The following is a 17,355-nucleotide window of genomic DNA, read 5'->3' as shown; positions in this document are numbered from 1 at the left end:
GTCTTCGCTGCTCCCGCCTCTGGGGAAGCCGCTGCCGGGGGAGCCGCCCTGTGCCGGGCCGAGTGAGAGGGACCCAGGCCACCCGCCCCGTCCAGCCTCCGGGTGCCTCCCTGGTGCCAGCTGAGGACAGATCCTGAGGCAGAGCCACCCCGAAGCTGTGCAGTAGGAACTGTTTGTTGTTTGAAGACCCTGGACTGCAGGGTCACTCGCTACGCACACGAATACGCCGGGCGAGAGCACTTCGGACGGGAAGCCGTCCTAACTGGGGAGCAGCAGCCCATCAGACCAGGGTCTGACCCCGGAGCGCCGTCCCTCGGGCCCACGGGCCAGAGCAGAGGCAGCTGGGACACTTCCCCGACGGCCCTGCCCGGACACGCGCTGCAGCAAGTCCGCGGGGAGAAGGGACTGCCCGTCGCAGTCCAGTCCCGGGGGCGCTGTCGACTACGGAAAGGAGAGGAGAGGAGAGGATGACCTCATGGCCCCCCCGTGACCCAAATAAACCCGAGGGAGTAAGAGGCACCCTGAGCGTGAACGGCTGCAAGACACCCGCGGGGGGGGGGGCCTGGCTCCGCTGGGTCGGCCTCACAGCAGGCGGGCGCCAGGCAAGCACAGGCGACAGTGATGCCTCCCACGGGGACGGCGCGCCACTCGCCCGCCCGAGCTGGGCGCCCCTGGGCTGTGGAGATGACCGCACTTTATTTTTTTTTTTAGTTTTTTTATTGATTTCAGAGAGAGGCAGGGAGAGGGGGAGAGAGAGAGAAACATCAATGGTGAGAGAGTCATCCATCTGCCTCCTGCCCGCCCCCGGGATCGAGCCCACAACCCGGGCTCATGCTCTGACCGGGAGTCGAACCCTGACCTCCTGGTTCATAGGTTGATGCCCCGCCCCTGAGCCCCGCCGGCCGGGCAAGACGCCCCCACTCTAACCCAGTGTTTCACTCACGCTCTGACCCTACTCTCCAGTCACAGGGGTGACCCTGTTCTAGTCACTGTCGGCCCAAACGGCACCCAACCCGAGTGTCCGTCAATAGAAGTGACTGGACGTGACCCCCAACTGCTCAAGGTGCGGTGGGTCCCCAATAGGACGAGATTGAAAACCATGCTTCCCAAAGACCAGTCGCATCAGAAGTGCTTTCGATGCAAGTGACAAAGCAGGTGCAGGCGACAGGCGGCAGCCGGAAAGGGGGGGCCGCTGCGTTCGGGGGGCTGCCTTCCTGGCCGCCTTCCCTGCTTCATATTTCTCTCCATTTTCCAAATTCTCCACAGTGAGCATGCGCTGTTTTTTTGTTTTTGTTTTTTCATAAAAAGAAATCAGCAGTGTACTTGCTGTTAATCTCACCCGAGGATATTTTTTTCCATTGAGTTTTAGAGAGTGTAAGGGAGGGAGCCGGGGGTGGGGAGACTGACCGGGAAGCAAACCCAAGACCCTTGGGTGGGAGGGCCGACCCTCTAACCACTGAGCACACGGGTCAGGGCCCAGCAGCGTATTTTTAAAAACTGCACCACTCGGGTGGCGATCTGTTGACGAGGATCCGGTTTGAGCCCCGGTATCGAGTTTCCCAAACTGACTTGTCATGTGAGGTGCTGAGCCTACAGTCCCCATGTCCCTAGAAGGCCTCCCTTCTGCGCCCAGCTGGGCAGCTCCCGGTGACAGCAGCCTCTCACCAGAACCCCGTCCTTCCTCCAGCGTTAACCCCTGGTGTTCTGCCTGCAAACGGGCAGTCGGGGAGACAAAATCCTCCGTTCTCCCCCCAGCACCCTCCCTGGGATGGCGCTAGATAGTGACAGCTGGGACGTCCCTGAGGGTCCCCTCCCCGAGTGAGGCTAATGCCCAAGGCTGGGGGAAAGTCCTGAAACTGTCCGGGGCGGGGACAGGGCCTGGGGCTGGGCTGGGCAGCACAGGTCAGGAAGCCTGAGTGAGCGGCGTGTGGCACCGCCCGGTGAGCGCCCGCCGGGGCCTCGCCCGCTGCGGTAACTGAGCAGCTGGCCCTGCGCGGGGCGGCTCGCGTCCTGGGCGCTCGCAACTGTCTCCTCAGCAGGCGGCAGGGCCAACAGCCTCGCTGGCGGGGCGGGCTCCCCTTGCCCTGGACCCAAGCTGTCGGGACATCCTGCTACCCTTGAGAAGTTATCTAACACTGCCCGGAGTTCAGGCTGTCACCCTGGGGGCCACCTGGGCCTCTCGGCACCGTAAGACCATCAGCCAGGCCCTAGTGGTCACTGGGAGGCCTCCGTCAGGCTTGGTCCAACCTGGCACGGCCTCGTCCCCACACACCTAGAAGCGGTTGTATTAACAAGGCCCACGTGGGCGAAGGAAGGAGGGGCCAACAGGTAGCGGCTGCCACCTGGCCACCCCAGGTGGCGGCTTCTCTCCTGTGTCCCTGCAGGCCTGTGGCTCAGCTTTGCTATGACCACTGGCATGAGAGACTCCAGAGACCCCTCAGCATCCTGGGCAAGAGCGCAGGCGAGCCCCAGACGTGAGGGCCCCGTGACCCCGAGGCTCAGCCCTGCAGGGGAGGCCGCTGCTGCTGGATTTTAGGTGACCATTTCTTGGCCCGTGGCAGCCCTGAGGCCAAGGCCACGATATGATAGGGACAGGGCTCAGGATCCCACATCCCCGCCACCAGCCTGGACAGGGCACTTCGGATGCCTGCTCACCTGTCTGGGCACCCCCTTCGCCACCAAGGCTGCCCCGCTGCCCCGGGGACCCCAAGTTTTGGAAGCCTTTGCTGACCAACTGCATCTCTTCATGGTGGCACCTCGTCCCACATGGCAGAAGATCCAGAGGCCGCAGGGGTGCCTGTCAGTGACCACAGAGAAGCTAGTGCCTGTTGGGCGGAGCTGGGCCCCTGGGCACCCTCCTGAGTCCCCAGCACAGGCTCCATCGTCCCCCCTCCCAGAGGAGGAAGCAGAGGGGAAGCCGCACCCCCCAGTTAGCCCGCAGGGAGGGGTGAAGCCCAGACTCACCCGATCCTGGAATGTGTCTGGCCCCTGGTCCCAGAGGCCTTGGCCTTCCTGCTGTGATGTGGCTCGTGGACACTTTCAGAATGGACAGCCCAGCAGGAGACGACACTGACCTCCTTCCCCCACCCGCCCATCCCTCACCGCCAGCCCTCCCTCCCAGTGCAGAGGCTAAAAATACCCTTTCAGCCCCACGTGGTCACCCGGCCCTCCTGGCCCCCTCGGCCAGCTGGCCAGTCCTGTCCTCCAGTCTGAGTCCTCAGCAACGGGGTGCAGGGGCCCACTGAGAGGTAGGTCCAGGGGGCTCTGGAGAGGGCCAGACGGGAGGGAGTGGGGGGGACTGGGAGAGAGTGGGTTACGGTGGGACACCCTGTGGGCTCGGAGATCACAGTGCTGGGTACTTTGGAGAGAGACCGGGGACCGTGGTCAAGCCCACCCTCAGGGTGGGGTAGGGACTCAGCAGGCCAGCTTTCCTTGGGCCAGGAGGAGGCTGCCCCACACCCTGACTGCAGCCAGGGCCGCGGCACCCAGCGTCCGGCCGGAGCTGGATTAAGGCCCTTCCTTTGCTGCCCTGCCTGCTCAGCCCTCCTCACACCTGGCCGGGGACAGGAACCGGGGTGAGGCTCTGGGACCCTCCAGGAGCCCGCCCTGAGCTGGGACTGCAGCGTGGCAGGTGTGGGAATTGTGGCTGGGCATTCCGGCCCCTGGCGCCTGTCCTGGCAGCAGTGGGCCAAAGGGAACTCAGCAATGACCGGAATGCAAGGCCTGGGGGCGGTGGCTGACTCGCTAATCTCCTGCCAACCCAAGCTTGGAGCTTCGGAGGGCAGAGCCGCCATCACCTGCCAGGGGGCCTCCCCGGGAGGGGGTCAGGCAGGGTGGACACTTGCTGGGCCCACTGACCGGTCGGTCCTGCCCGGCACGAGCCCAGGCAGGTTCTCAAGCCCCCAGGTGGGTTCCCTGGCTCCATTCCTGCTCTATAAAACGGGAATGGGCACCAGTGGGGTAGGGGAGAGGCCGTCATCTCCCGCCACCGGCACCTGCATCACAGCCCAGCAAGGCCTCCCCACCCCTGGGCCTCTATCGTTCACGCTTCTCTTTCTGGGGCTTTGTCCCCTGGGACGTGCTGCCGGCTCAGGGAGACGCCCCCTGCTGGACAGACTGTCTCTGGGGTGCAGCTCCTCACAGCCGTGGGAAACTCGGGGTGAAAACCTCCATGAAGCCCGGTTCTTTCTGCGGGGAGGCTTTGTTAGAGTAAAATATCAGAAGAACATAAGTCAACGTGCACGTAACTAATAAGCCCGGAAGTGGACTTGATGAGTCAGACGACATGCGCACTGGGACGCGAAATCCCTCTCCAGAAAGTTTCCCTTAGCTTGCGCCCGGGGACATGGACACCCGGGAGTTCAGCAGGGGTCCCCAGCCTGGCTCCCCCACCTCCTGCTGTGTGACCTTGCACAAGTGCTACTAGAGCGTTTTGTGCCTCGGTTTTCCCACCTGTAAAGGGACTCAGAGAGCACGCGCATCAGAGGGTTGTGTGCCTGGCGAGGCCATGGGCCCCCCTGGGATGCGGCCAGGGGCGCAGGAGCACTGTCGGCGCGAGCTTCTGGGGAGGCTGTGAGCACCACCCCCGTCACCACCGGCCTCTCAGTCAGCTGTGGAGGAAACTGGGGCCGTAGACGCCAGCAGGGTCATGCAGGCCTAGGCTCCCTGTGACCACGGACGGTGGGGCAGGAAACCTCTCAGCTGTCCCAGCACCCTCCCAGCAGTGGCGGATCTGGGAGCAGAGGAAGCCGCGGGTGCCCAGCCAAGGCTTGCTCAGGGGTGGGAGGGACTGGTGCCAAGGGGACCCCCGCCCCCAGCTGGCCCTGCTCCCTCCTCCCCAGGAGTCTCTTCCGGGGCCTGCCGTGCGGGCTCCGCAGTCATGGTGCAGAACGTGGACGACCTGGACTTCCACCTGCCCTCCCACGCCCAGGACATGCTGGACGGGCTGCAGAGGCTGCGCTCCCAGCCCAAGCTGGCCGACGTCACGCTGCTGGTGGGCGGCCAGGAGCTGCCCTGCCACCGCGGCCTCCTGGCGCTCAGCAGCCCCTACTTCCACGCCATGTTCGCGGGCGACTTTGCCGAGAGCTTCTCGGCGCGCGTGGAGCTGTGGGACGTGGAGGCCGCCGTGGTGGGGCAGCTGGTGGACTTCGTGTACACGGGCAGGCTGACCATCACCCAGGCCAACGTGGAGGCGCTGACGCGCACGGCCGCGCGCCTGCACTTCCCCGCCGTGCAGAAGGCCTGCGGCCGCTACCTGCAGCAGCAGCTGGACGCCACCAACTGCCTGGGCATCTGCGAGTTCGGGGAGCAGCAGGGGCTGCTGGGCGTGGCCACCAAGGCCTGGGCCTTTCTGCGGGAGAACTTCGAGGCCGTGGCGCGGGAGGACGAGTTCCTGCAGCTGCCCCGAGACCGGCTGGCCGCCTGCCTGGCCAGCGACCTGCTGCAGGTGCAGCCAGAGCAGAGCCGGCTGGAGGCCCTGCTGCGCTGGGTGCGCCACGACGCCCAGGCCCGGGCCACGCACCTGCCCGAGCTGCTGGGCCTGGTGCGCCTGGAGGCGGTGCCTAGGCCCTGCGTGCAGCAGCTGCTGGCCACCGAGCCGCTGATCCTGCAGTCGGAGGCCTGTCAGGCGGCCCTGTCCCGGGGCCAGGATGGGGTGAGTGGGGCGGCGGGAGCAGGGGCAGGGAGCTCAGACGCTCCACCTGCACGGGGACGGAGACTACACCCTTCACCCCCAGGACAGACTGTGCCCCTGTGTGTGCAAGATGTGATCCCTGTCCCTACCCCTGTCCTGAAGGAGCCCACAGCTCCGGAGGACACACCCGGAAACAGACGTAAGGGAGCATGAGAAAGGCCAGCGCCGGGCCAGCGGCGCCTTTAGCCAGGTGGGCAGTCAGGAAGGGCCCTCTGAAGGGGGCAGCATCTGAGCTGGGCCTCAGAGGTAGGCACAGGAGCTCAGCAGGAGGGAGGGCAATCAGAGAAGACGGCCCAGCTTGCTCACGGGCAAGGAACACAGTCAGGCAGGGCAGCCGGCCACCACCTGCCCCTTAGGAAGCTGCTCGAGCTTTTATGGGGTGCGGTGTTTTATCTGTGCTGGCAGTGGGCCCAGCGGGCAGGGCAGTCCTGATAAAGGGACAGGCCAAGGTATGGCTGGGGCCAGGAGCCAACAAGCCCACCTGCTGCTTGCTCAGGGCCTTGCTCCAGAGGATGTCTCAGCAGCCAAGTGTGGGGACAAAAACATGACTCAGGCTAGGGATGGGGTGAGTGGTGGCCCGAATGGCCAGGCACAAAGGGCCGGCCTCATGGTGGGGCCAGCTGGGGGCCCTGCCCCATTAGGCAGTCACCTTGTCATTGCTGGTGGGAGGTACGGGGCCAGAGAGGCAGTGGGACCCCTGGGTCCTGGGAGCTCTGGACAGTGGCCACTTACCAACCAGGGTGGGATCATTCCAGCATTTCCCACTGGCCAGGACCATCAGAGCTGGGTATGTACATCGGGCCCAGGAGAGCAGGGCTCCCAGGTGCAGGGGAGGCTTATCTGGGGCTCGGGGACAGTGCCTGGGGATCAGTTCCGAAGGTGGGTGCAGGCACACCTCTGACAGGCGTGTGGTGGAGAAGGGCAGTGCTCACGCTCAGGGCACACGGGGCGGCTGCCCTGCCTCTCGCTGTTCTGAGCTTTGATGCTATCGCCACATACGTGCTCATATGCACATGCACACACACGGACACACACGCTGAACCTTACACATGTGCACCAACACGGAAGCACACTTGTGGACCCACAGATATCCCCAAATGTCAAGGCCACTACCTGTCTCAGAAAACACGGCCGAGGCCTGCCAGTGCCGGGGCCCTGGGCATAAGTGGGGGGACAGGGTGTACAGGGAGCCGGGAGACAGCCATTGTCCCCCCCTCTGACCGCAGCCCTCCCTGCCACAGGCCCCGCCGGCCCTGCCCCGGCCGCAGCAGCTGGAGGAGGTGCTGGTGGTGGTGGGCGGGCGGGCCCTGGAGGAAGAGGAGGGTGCCGAGGAGCCTGACCCCCACCTGGGGAACTTCGCTTTCTACAACACCAAAGCCAGTGAGTACCAGGGCATCCAGATTGCCACCCACGGTCCCTGCCACCCGAAAGGAGCCACTGTGAGGTGCACAGAGAACAGGCCCATCTTGGGTGTCCCTGGGCCTCAGGGGCTGTAGGGGTGCCTGGGGGAGGGAAAGCTGACAGTGGGGGCTCTGTGGTCCCCTCTAACTCCAGCCACAGCCCTCGGGCTTGTCCTTTAGGCCATGGGGACCCTAGTAAAGGGTTCTGCTGCCCAGACCAACCGTGTGGGGTGGGCGGCCTGGTGGCTGCTTCCTCTCAGTGCCCCCTGCCCTGTGGGCCAAAGAAACCATGGCCTCAGGGTGGGTTGCAGGCAGCCTGGCGGGGAGAGCTCAGGTTCTGGATCAGCCTGAATGGGATTCTAATTCCAGCCTTCGAGCAGTCACATTACCTCCCTGTGCCTCAGTTCCTCATCTGTGAAATGGGCTCCTCCTAGAATTGAAATGAGGAGCCAACGGCCACAGGCCAGCTCTGCCCTTTGGATGCACCTCTCCTGCCAGCCGGGGGGTCAGCAAGTTGGCCCCGGGCAGCTCTTTGGGCAGCACTGATGCAGGCTGGCTGGTGTCCTGGCACTGCCAGGCAGGTGGCCAGCCACCCCCATGGCGTCAGTGGCTGGTGGCTCAGGACCAGCTGTCCCAGGTCAAGGGCTGACGAGGGGATTTCAGGCCTGACATCAGGAGATGAGCTCAGCTGGCTCCACCCAGGAACAGCTGTCCCTTAGATTCCGCTGGGAGGGTGACAGGGGGGCGCTGGCTGGCCAGGGCCTGGTGACTGACTGCTGGGCAATCCCTACCCTGGGGTGACACAAACATGAGTCAGGAGGGCAGAGCAAGGCCCAGAGTTCCCAGTCAACAACAAACAGACCTTCCCAAGGGACGTGCCCAAGGCTGCATCTCTCCCACAGCCTTCCACAAAACCCCAAATGTGTGCTCTTACAGGACTTAACTTCCCCTACCTTTGTCTCATTTTGATTTTCTCAAAGCATTTTCTCAACCATTCCTTGCCTCAGTTTACTCGTGTAGCTCCATGAAGGCAGGTCTGATGTGGGTGCCTCCCTCTGCCCTAAAAGCCACCTTTGGCTGAGCAGTTGCTGTGTGACACACACGTCCTCTCACGTGGTCCCCACACATCCCTGGGAGGTGGGATTACCCCTATTCCACAGACGAAGAAACTGAGGCCCAGGCTGTCCCAGGCCACACACCTGAGAGTTGGTTGGGGACCACTCTGCCTGCTGCAGGCCCACATCTGGTCCCTGCACACCCCTGGCTCACGTGAGCACACAGGTGCCCAGGATGAGTGCAGGAGGAACAAGTGAATGAATGACGTTTCTGTTATAACCCACTAGGCCTCTTAACCCATCACCCCACTGACTGAGGTGGGACCAGACCAAAAAGGTCCATTTGGGGTCAGTGGGGTCACCTGAAGGGTTGTGGGAGAGCAGCCTCTAGAGCCGGGGCGGCCTCTCCGCTCACCTGGGGTCATCCTGTGTCCAGTCTGGGTGCCAGGCTCCGAGGGGCCACCAGGAGCCAGGTGGGCCTGGCAGTGCACACGGAGCACCCAGGGCCACCTCGGACCGCACCCGCGGGGGTAGCCCCCACTGCTGCAGTGGCTGAGCCCCCCTTGCCCTGTCGCTGGTGAGGGACTTCTCTGCACCCACTGAGTAGAGAGGTGCTGAGGGGTGGAGGCCCAGCAGTGGTTCTGCACGCTGACCCCGGCCTCTCTCCTCCACCAGAGAGGTGGACGCCGCTCCCCAACTTCCCTGACTTCCACAAGTGGGGCTTCTCCCTGGCCGCGCTGAACAACAGCGTCTACGTCACAGGTGGGCACTGGGGCACCCCCTTCACTTAGCAGGATCCCACAGTTTAGCCAAGACTCTTCCAGAGCTTTCCATGGTGTGAAAACAAGGAAATTTAAAATCTACAGGATCACACATGGGCACAGGGCACAGTCACTGACGTGGAGCCCGGTGGCCTTGCCACGCTCCTGCAGCCAGGGGCCCCCCATACAGAGCTGTGTGATGGCGGGAGGGGTCCCTCTGCCCTCTTATGTCTCAGAAGCTGGGGGTCTGTGTAAGGTGTGGTTGGGAAAGAGCTCCCATGGATGAAGTTTTGAAACCACTGATCTCGTGCCCCTTACTTGTGGGGCACGGAGGGACCTGTCCAAGCCACCCAGCTAGACTGTGCCACTGAGGTCCCACCCACCATGGGACCTCAGCAAGGCAGCATGGAGGCCTGGCCTGGGGAGAAGGGAGCAGGACCCTTGGTGCCTAGTCCCTCTGGCTCAGAGACCCCAGGCCGATGGGTGCCCAAACAGACAGAGCCTCTCCCTGCAGGTGGCTCGAGGGGCACCAAGACGGACACCTGGTCAACCACCCAGGCCTGGTGCTTCCCAATGAAGGAGGCAGCCTGGAAGTTGGTGGCGCCCATGTTGAAGGCCCGCACCAACCACGCCAGCGCGGCGCTCAACGGGGAGATCTACGTCATTGGCGGTAAGGCCACTCTCTCCTCCATTCCCAGGCTGCCTCCTGCTCCTCTGAGCCCCCTCCCCACCTCTCTGCAGCCTGGGGGTCTCTCAATCCTGTGACAATGGCTCCCCACCCCCATGCCCTCACTGGGGACCAGAGAGCCCCCACGCTGGCCCCAGGGACCACAGGTGCGCTGCCCCCAGCCCCCGGTCCTGCCTTCAGGAGCTCACTGTCTGGGGTAAACAGGACCCACGCCAGGGCTCCCAGCCGGCAGGCCATCAGAGCTCACAGGGGGGTTGTGCCACCCGGACACCCTGGAACCAGGCTCAAGCATGCGGTAGTCAGCCTGTGACTCTGATGCACTCTGGGGACACAGGACACGGGACAGTGAGTCAGTCCCCGGTAGGAGACCCTTGGGGAGCTGAGGCCTGGAGTTGCCAGCAAAGAGCCACTCCCACCCCAGGACCTTGGGCTCCGGCCTCAGCTGGGGGTCCCTTCCTCAGTGCAGTCCCCGGGGTGAGGGGACCCACGATGGGTCCCTTTGCGGTCACCTCTGCCCCACCACGCCCCAGCCTGAGCCCGGGAGACCACCTTCCCTTCCACCCAGAGCCTGTCAGAATCGCCCCAGGCACGGGAGTGGTTGGATGAATTTTGAAAGATGAACCGCATGTGCCCAGCAAGTTCCCCCAGGGCTCTGTCGGGGACCACCGGCCCCAAGGCCACTCCCAATGGCCCTCAGTGGTTGTGCTGAGCTCAGCAGAGGGTATGCGCAGGTCCTGAGCCCCAGGAACTGGGCTCCCCAGGGTGCCCTGCCGCCCAGGGCAGGGCCCTGTCGTCACCGCCTCCGGGCTCCCCCGGGGCGCAGCAGGGGGGGGGCTACAGCTCGGCCAGTACTGACGTCCCCCCCCCGTGTGAGAGGCCTGGGGGCCGGCCTCCTGGGGGTGCCACCAGCACCCCTCCGTTTGCTCCGCTGATGGGGTGGGAGCACCCGGGCTTCACTACGAGGCCCCATCAGCGCTCCGGAGCCGGGAGCCCTGCGCACGGAGCCACCCCCGCACCGCCCTTGGCCACGTGACCTCGGGCAAACGCCCTCGCCTCGCTTCCCTCTAAAATGGGGGTGACGCACCTGTCTGGTGAGGCCGTGTCCCCCACTACCTTCGCTTCCGGGGGCACCTAGTGTGATCCCTGCCGCTCTGCAAAGCCCGGCCCAGCGCCTTCCGGAACCTCCCTTGGCCCCGCCCCTGCGGCCCCGCCCCTGAATCCCTGGCCCCCCCCCTGCCGCACTGCCCCGCCCTGCAGCACAGCACCGCCCCCTGCGGCCCTGGCCCCGCCCCTGCAACCCTGGCCCCGCCCCGCAGCCCTGCCCCGCCCCCTGTGGCCCTGATCCCGCCCCTTCCCGCAGCCCTGCCCCCTGTGGCCCTGGCCCCGCCCCTCAGTCCTGGCCCCGCCCCGCAGCCCTGCCCCGCCCCCTGTGGCCCTGATCCCGCCCCTCCCCGCAGCCCTGCCCCCTGTGGCCCTGGCCCCGCCCCTCAGTCCTGGCCCCGCCCCGCAGCCTGCCCCGCCCCCTGTGACCCTGGGCCCGCCCCCTGTGGCCCTGATCCCCGCCCCTCCCCGCAGCCCTGGCCCCGCCCCTCCCCGCAGCCCTGCCCCCTGTGGCCCTGGCCCCGCCCCCTGTGGCCTGGCCCCGCCCCGCACCCCTGCCCCGCCCCCTGTGGCCCTGATCCCGCCCCCGCAGCCCTGGCCCCGCCCCTCCCCGCAGCCCTGCCCCCTGTGGCCTGGCCCCGCCCCGCAGCCCTGCCCCGCCCCCTGCCGCCCTGGCCCCGCCCCGCAGCCCCGCCCCTGCCGCCCTGGCCCCGCCCCGCAACCCTGCCCCGCCCCGCCCCTGCAGCCCTGGCCCCGCCCCCTGCCGCCCTGGCCCCGCCCCGCAGCCCTGCCCCGCCCCTGCCGCCCTGGCCCCGCCCCGCAGCCCCGCCCCGCCCCTGCCGCCCTGGCCCCGCCCCGCCCTGCAGCAGCCCCGCCCCCGCAGGCACCACGCTGGACGTGGTGGAGGTGGAGAGCTACGACCCCTACACCGACGCCTGGACGCCCGTGAGCCCCGCCCTCAAGTACGTCAGCAACTTCTCGGCCGCGGGCTGCCAGGGCCGCCTGTACCTGGTGGGCTCCAGCGCCTGCAAGTACAACGCGCTGGCCCTGCAGTGCTACAACCCGGTCACAGGTGCGCGGGCCGGCGGCAAAGGCGCGGGGCGGGGGCGGGGGCTCGGGTGCCCGCTCGGGCTGGGGAGCCCCGCCCGGGACCCGAGGATGCGCTCTCAGGGCCCCTGCCCCCGCCCCCCAGGCCCCCCGCCCGTGCAGAGGGAGCGAGGCTGGGGGCTGGGGCAGCGGGCTCGGGGCTGCAGAGCCCCTGCCCCATGCAAGGGGCTCGCTCCCAGGCTCGGATGGGGGTGTCGCCTTGGGGGAGCCCCACTCCGCCCCCCTGGTGGGGATGGGCTCAGACCCCGTGTCCCCGCAGAGGCGTGGAGTGTGATCGCCTCGCCCTTCCTGCCCAAGTACCTGTCGTCGCCTCGCTGTGCCGCCCTGCAGGGGGCGCTCTACCTGGTCGGCGACAACACCAAGAAGGTCTACGTGTACGACCCGGGGGCCAACCTGTGGCAGAAGGTGGGCCGCAGCCTCGCCTCCCGGTGTCTCCCACCCCGGGACCCTGACACCGCAGAGCAGGGCAGACAGCGGGACCAGGGTGTCTCCACGAGGGGGGTCAGAGCCTGGGCTGAGACCCCTGAGGATGGGAGAGCCAAGGACCGGGGGCTGCAGGCCACTGTGGGTGCTCTGTTCCCCGCACGGGCGGCCGGTCCTCCTGGGGCAAAACGAGCCTCAGCCGGGGGTGCTTCAGCGACAGCTGTGGGCCAGGCCCAAGAGGGAGTCTTCCCTCCCGGGTGTCAAGCCGGGGAGCAGATTCCTGAGCTGTGGGTGGGGTGGGAGCAGCCAGCTTCCTGGCGCCTCCCTCTCTTCTGCCACTGGCCCAGGGCAGGGAGTGGAGGTGGGCATCTCGGGACTGGTCCTCGGGGGCACCTCTCTTTCTTCTGGAGGAGGGACCCTGCCGGGAGCCCACAGTGGCCTCAGCGGTCATCGGATGCCTGGGGCCCTCCCCACCTGCCCTGAGATTCTCAGTCCCCAGAGGTCCGGGGAGGTGGCCCTGCTTCCTGCAGCCACCCCAGAAGGCTGTGTGGCCGGGCCATACAGGGCCTCTGTGACCCGCTGCCCACAGCTGTCCCCTGGTGTCAGTGCTCAGCTGACTGAGGCCCCATTAGGGGCCCTGCCAGGCGGGGCTTTAAGCTTCCTGGCCCTCTCAGCTGGACCTGGGCTCAAGCCACTGCTCTGGGCGGGGTCCCAGCCATGTGGCTGCATTCACCTCTCCAGGCCTCGGGGGGCCACCCATTACTGCCTTCGGGTGCAGGCCACAGGCGGACCTCTCTTTCCTGCCCACCCCGACTCTTCCAGAAGCACCCACATCCCTCTTGGACCTCGGGCAGGCCACTGGCCCTGACCCACCCCTGCCCAGGGCACTCCTGGGGCGCTGGGCCATGGCTAGGAGTGCAGGGTCCGTGTGAAGGGCCCGTGGGCGAGTGTCCCCACGCGGTGTTTGTCAGAGCTGAGGCCACGTCTGTCCCCTCTAGGGGAGCAGCTGAGAATCAGAGGTTCTGCCCAGACCTCACCCAGGGAGGCAGCTGCAGGCCTGGGCCTCCCTGTCCCCCACCCCAGCTTCCAGAAATGAGCAGATTTGGGTCCCAGAGAGCAAGCGGGGCCTGGAATCATCGTCCCGGGCTGTGGGCTGGTGAGGGGGGCCCCATGGAAGGAGAGGAGGGGTCCTGGGGGGGAGGGGAGTCACAGGGAGCTGGCGTGAGGTCCCAGGTCCCAGGTGTGCTGGTGCCCTGGATGGGACGCCGGGCGGGGTGCTGGCATCCTCCCTGCATGTCCCCTAGCCACCACCCTCTGGCCGCCCACTGGCCACTGACTGCGGACGGTCCACAGGTGCAGTCCCTGCACAGCCTTCATGAGAATGGCGCGCTGGTGCCGCTGGGCGACACGCTGTACCTGACGGGCGGCCGCTGGCAGGGCATGGACGGCGACTACCACGTGGAGATGGAGGCCTATGACCCTAGGCGGGATGCCTGGGTCCGCCACGGTGCCCTGCCCCGCCTCTGGCTCTACCACTGCGCCTCCACCGTCTTTCTGGACGTGTCCATGTGGACCCAGCCCTTCAGCCACGCCCAGGAGCACTGAGCTGCCCCTCGGCTCCTCCTCACACCCGGAGGCCGCCCGCTGACCCCCCGTGGAAGTTCCCCCATTTATTTTTGCTTGTTTGTTCACCTGGCTGGGGCTGGGCTCAGGCGACCAGGGACGTCAGAGGGACATGGTCCTGGTCTCCGCGGCCACCACACCAACTCTGAGCTGACCAGCGGCAGGGGCCCACAGGGGTGTCTGAGGCCTCAGAAGAGGAGCTGAGTGTCCGGGAAGCATTGTGAGAGCTCAGTGGGCTGGCCCTGCAGAGGAAGCTGCACAAATGAGGGGTGACGCAGAGTGGCCAGGACACTGAAGCTGCTGGGGAGGGTGAGCAGCCTGGCCCCCAGCTGTGTGATCACCGCCAGCAGCCATCCTCTCCAGGGCTAAGGCTCAGATCCAGGGCCCACGAGCCAGCTCAGGTGGGCTGTTGCCCCCCCCGCCCCCTACCCCCAACCTCTGCATGTTGGCACCTTGTTCCCAAGGCTGCTTCTGGGGACAAAGGAGGACTCCCCCCAGCTTTTCTGTGTCACACCCTAGGAGGGCAGCACCCAACCAACACACTGGAAGGAAGGAATCGGTTGTGGTGACGGGAGAGGGGGTCCTGCCTGCGCAGGGGCTGGGGGAGGTCAGCGAAGGCTTCCAGGGAGGTGAGCGGGAGGGTGTGCTCTGGCCAGGGTTTCCCATTTCGTGGGTGGTTTACTTCCATACAGAGGCTCTTCATCAGAGTGGATGTCCCCAGCAGGAGGCCCATGGTGGGATGGGGTGGGGGCGTGGGAACCTGGGGCAGGGATTTCCGGGGATGCCTCTTGGGCACATTGGTGGCTGACTGCCAGGCAGCCTCCTGAGCATTGGCAGTGCCCAATGGGCTCCTGCCAGCATGTAGCGGGAGTCAGGGTGGCTCAGGCCTGCCCCTAGGTCCCCGAGTCTGACAGGTCCCATGTAGAGCTGTCTCAGGCTACCTGCTCCTTACTGGTCCTGAATGAGGCACTGTCACCAAGGGGACAATGAAGGACTGTCACTGGGTGCTGTGTGGCCCTCCAGCTTTGTTACAGCTCTGTCAGGGACACAGGCCTGCAAGTCAGGGTCCTGGGCCCAGCCTGGCTCCAGCCTGACTGCCTGGCTGAGACCCCAGGTAGCTCCAGTCTCTCTCCCTCTAGCCTGGGGCTCCTCTCTAGGGCCAACCCTCAGGCTCCTCCTTGAACCCCACCTGGGAGCAGAGGCACCTCCAGCATCCTGGCTCTGAGGACGGCCCCTGGGCCCCCAGCTTCCGTAGATCAGACCCACTCTGCTCCCAGACCTGACTCCTCACAGCCATTTCTCATGGGGGAAGGAGTTTGCCCCAGGCCTCCGATGCTGAGGGGCCCCTGGACGTCTGCTTCCAGCCCAGGACCCCTACTCGGCTGGCAGCGTGGGTGGAAATGATGAAATGAGGATTCTGGGGCCCTTAAATCTTTCCATATGGAAATTCTGTGGCACGTTTTCCAGACAGTTATTGAAGGTGCTCAGCCAAGCGCTGTTTCAAAACAAAGACTCAGAGGTGGAAGTTGACTCACTTTGATCACAAATAAGCGGTTGAAGAGCTGTGTCCTGGAATTTAGGGTGCTTTCTGCTCCTGCTCACCCTTGGCAGTGCCCAATCAGGCCAGCTGTACCCTTCAGGGTCCCGGAGGAAACACGTGACCCCTCAAATTGAGAGACGGAAGCGGGTTTAATGCCCCAGGTGTGGGCAAGGGCAGGAGAGGCTCCCAGGGCCCACGGAGTGGGCACCACGTCTGCCTCAGGGACAAGGGGGGAGCAGATGCAGACTCCAGAGAGAGCTGGGCGGAGAGGGTCTGGGAGGAGCTGGGCCTTCTCTAAAGGAACGTAGCCACTCCCAACCCAGCTGGGCGGACCTGGGGGACTGGGGACCCAACCTCACTCCCGTTTCTGCCCCCCAGTCTCCCAGTCGTGCCTCCCCCACCAAACCCAACCAGAATCAGAGAGAAGACAGGCTGCTGACACTGTGTGGAGAGGCCAGCCGAGAGGGCAGACAGCAGGCGGGAAGGGTGGACAGGGCAGCCCATGGAAGCTCTGTAGCTACCACTGAACCCTCACGAGATTCTCGTGTGAAAGGACACGTCGAATTCATGCAAGGAGTGTCCCTGGAGCAAGCCAAGCCCTCCTCTTCCCTTATCAAAGTCCCCAGGGATACAAGGACTCTTTAGAACGTTTGGGGCTACTGTGGGCTTCCAGAAAGGGGGGTGGACAGCCCCGGGACATGTGCAAAAGCCCACCAAACTCAGGCCCCAGGGGTAGGGTGGGAAACCACCTCCCTAGCCCCAGAGTGCTCATGTCTGCCAGGTGGGTGCGTGCTGTCTTTCCCAGACAATGTTGAGTAAACTGAGGCACCACCCCCCCACCCAGCAGACCCAGCCTTCAGTGAGCACAGTGTCCTCCGTAGCCAGGCCCAGCTTGGGCTCGGCTCCCTTAAGATCCCAGGTGAGCCAGGGCCTGGGGATGTTTCCTGCCACTTCCATCGGACTTGGGTTTTCTAGGATATCCCAGACAAGACCCTTTTATTATTGAGTGTCTTCCCTGGACTAGGCAGGGACAGTGATTGCTGGAATCAGGCAGCTGACACTCCCACGAAAATGTTTGTAATTCAATGAACCAGTCACACGACAGCTCAATTTCGACCATCACCACTTGGCAGGTTGACCAGCTGGCCCAGTAGAAACTACAGCAGGTTCTTGAATAATGTTGTTTCATTCAGTGTCTTTTCATTATAATGTTGATGAGATGCCATAAGAATTGACTCGTTTGTATCAGTTAGCATATGACAATAATCTGTGAGTGACCCGCCGAGGGGTGGTCGCAGCCACATCAGTGGGGAGGGTGCTCACTCCCCCGGGGCTGTCCCTGGGCCCAGCGTAGAGCTGGACACTCAGCCGGAAGCCTGGCTGCTGTTGGTCCTACCAAGCCCACAGCGCCGGGCACAGGGGGCAGCCAGGCGGGCATGGCGCTGGCGAGGGAAGCGTGGTGTGGGTTGTGATGAGCCCTTCGTGGAGGAAGTGCTGCCCTGTGTGGAATGCACACCCAGGAGCCCACGTGAGTCCCTCGAAGCTGATCGACTGTCCCAGGGTTGCTCAGGGCCGGGGGCTGGGGTGATTTCAGTCACAGCCAACTTTGGCTCAGCGCCCTTGGGTTCCCAGGTGGGCCACGATCGCATGCAAGAATTTGATTCTTACCGACATGGCCAACATAGCCGCTGGTATCTACCCTTGTGCGTTCAATGGAGAGGTGAACTAAAGTGTAATTTTTAAAATTAATCTATTGGGAACGTGATAATGTTACCAGTGAGATCACGAGACCTCGGTTCTTGTCTTGAAAGAAGAGCTCAGTCAAGAGACAAAGTGCAGCAAAGCAAGAGTTTGTCGGCTGCGGCAGAGGCAGCCTCGGACGGGACGGTCATTAAAGCTGGGACCCTGGAGCCAGGGCGGGCTCAGCACAGAGGCACCAGGAGAGCCCGGCCGGGCTGCGGTGGC

At 65.0% G+C, this 17,355-nt stretch overlaps 1 protein-coding gene across 1 annotated transcript; it reads left to right on the top strand.

Moving 5' to 3' along the window:
- Positions 1 to 3,202: 3,202 nt before the first annotated feature.
- KLHL30 (kelch like family member 30) lies at positions 3,203 to 17,131 on the top strand. The gene is made up of 8 exons (XM_081142334.1): positions 3,203 to 3,248; positions 4,842 to 5,653; positions 6,934 to 7,072; positions 8,823 to 8,909; positions 9,423 to 9,578; positions 11,581 to 11,769; positions 12,064 to 12,209; positions 13,581 to 17,131. The coding sequence occupies exons 2-8, from the start codon at positions 4,880 to 4,882 to the stop codon at positions 13,830 to 13,832; spliced, it is 1,743 nt and encodes a 580-aa protein (XP_080998460.1). The 5' UTR covers positions 3,203 to 3,248; positions 4,842 to 4,879; the 3' UTR covers positions 13,833 to 17,131.
- Positions 17,132 to 17,355: the final 224 nt, after the last annotated feature.

This window comes from Miniopterus schreibersii (genome assembly GCF_964146895.1).
Source record: "Miniopterus schreibersii genome assembly, chromosome: 7".
NCBI classification, from domain to species: domain Eukaryota; kingdom Metazoa; phylum Chordata; class Mammalia; order Chiroptera; family Miniopteridae; genus Miniopterus; species Miniopterus schreibersii.
Note: the sequence above shows the minus strand (reverse complement) of the source record. Positions and strands in the feature narration are given on the sequence as shown.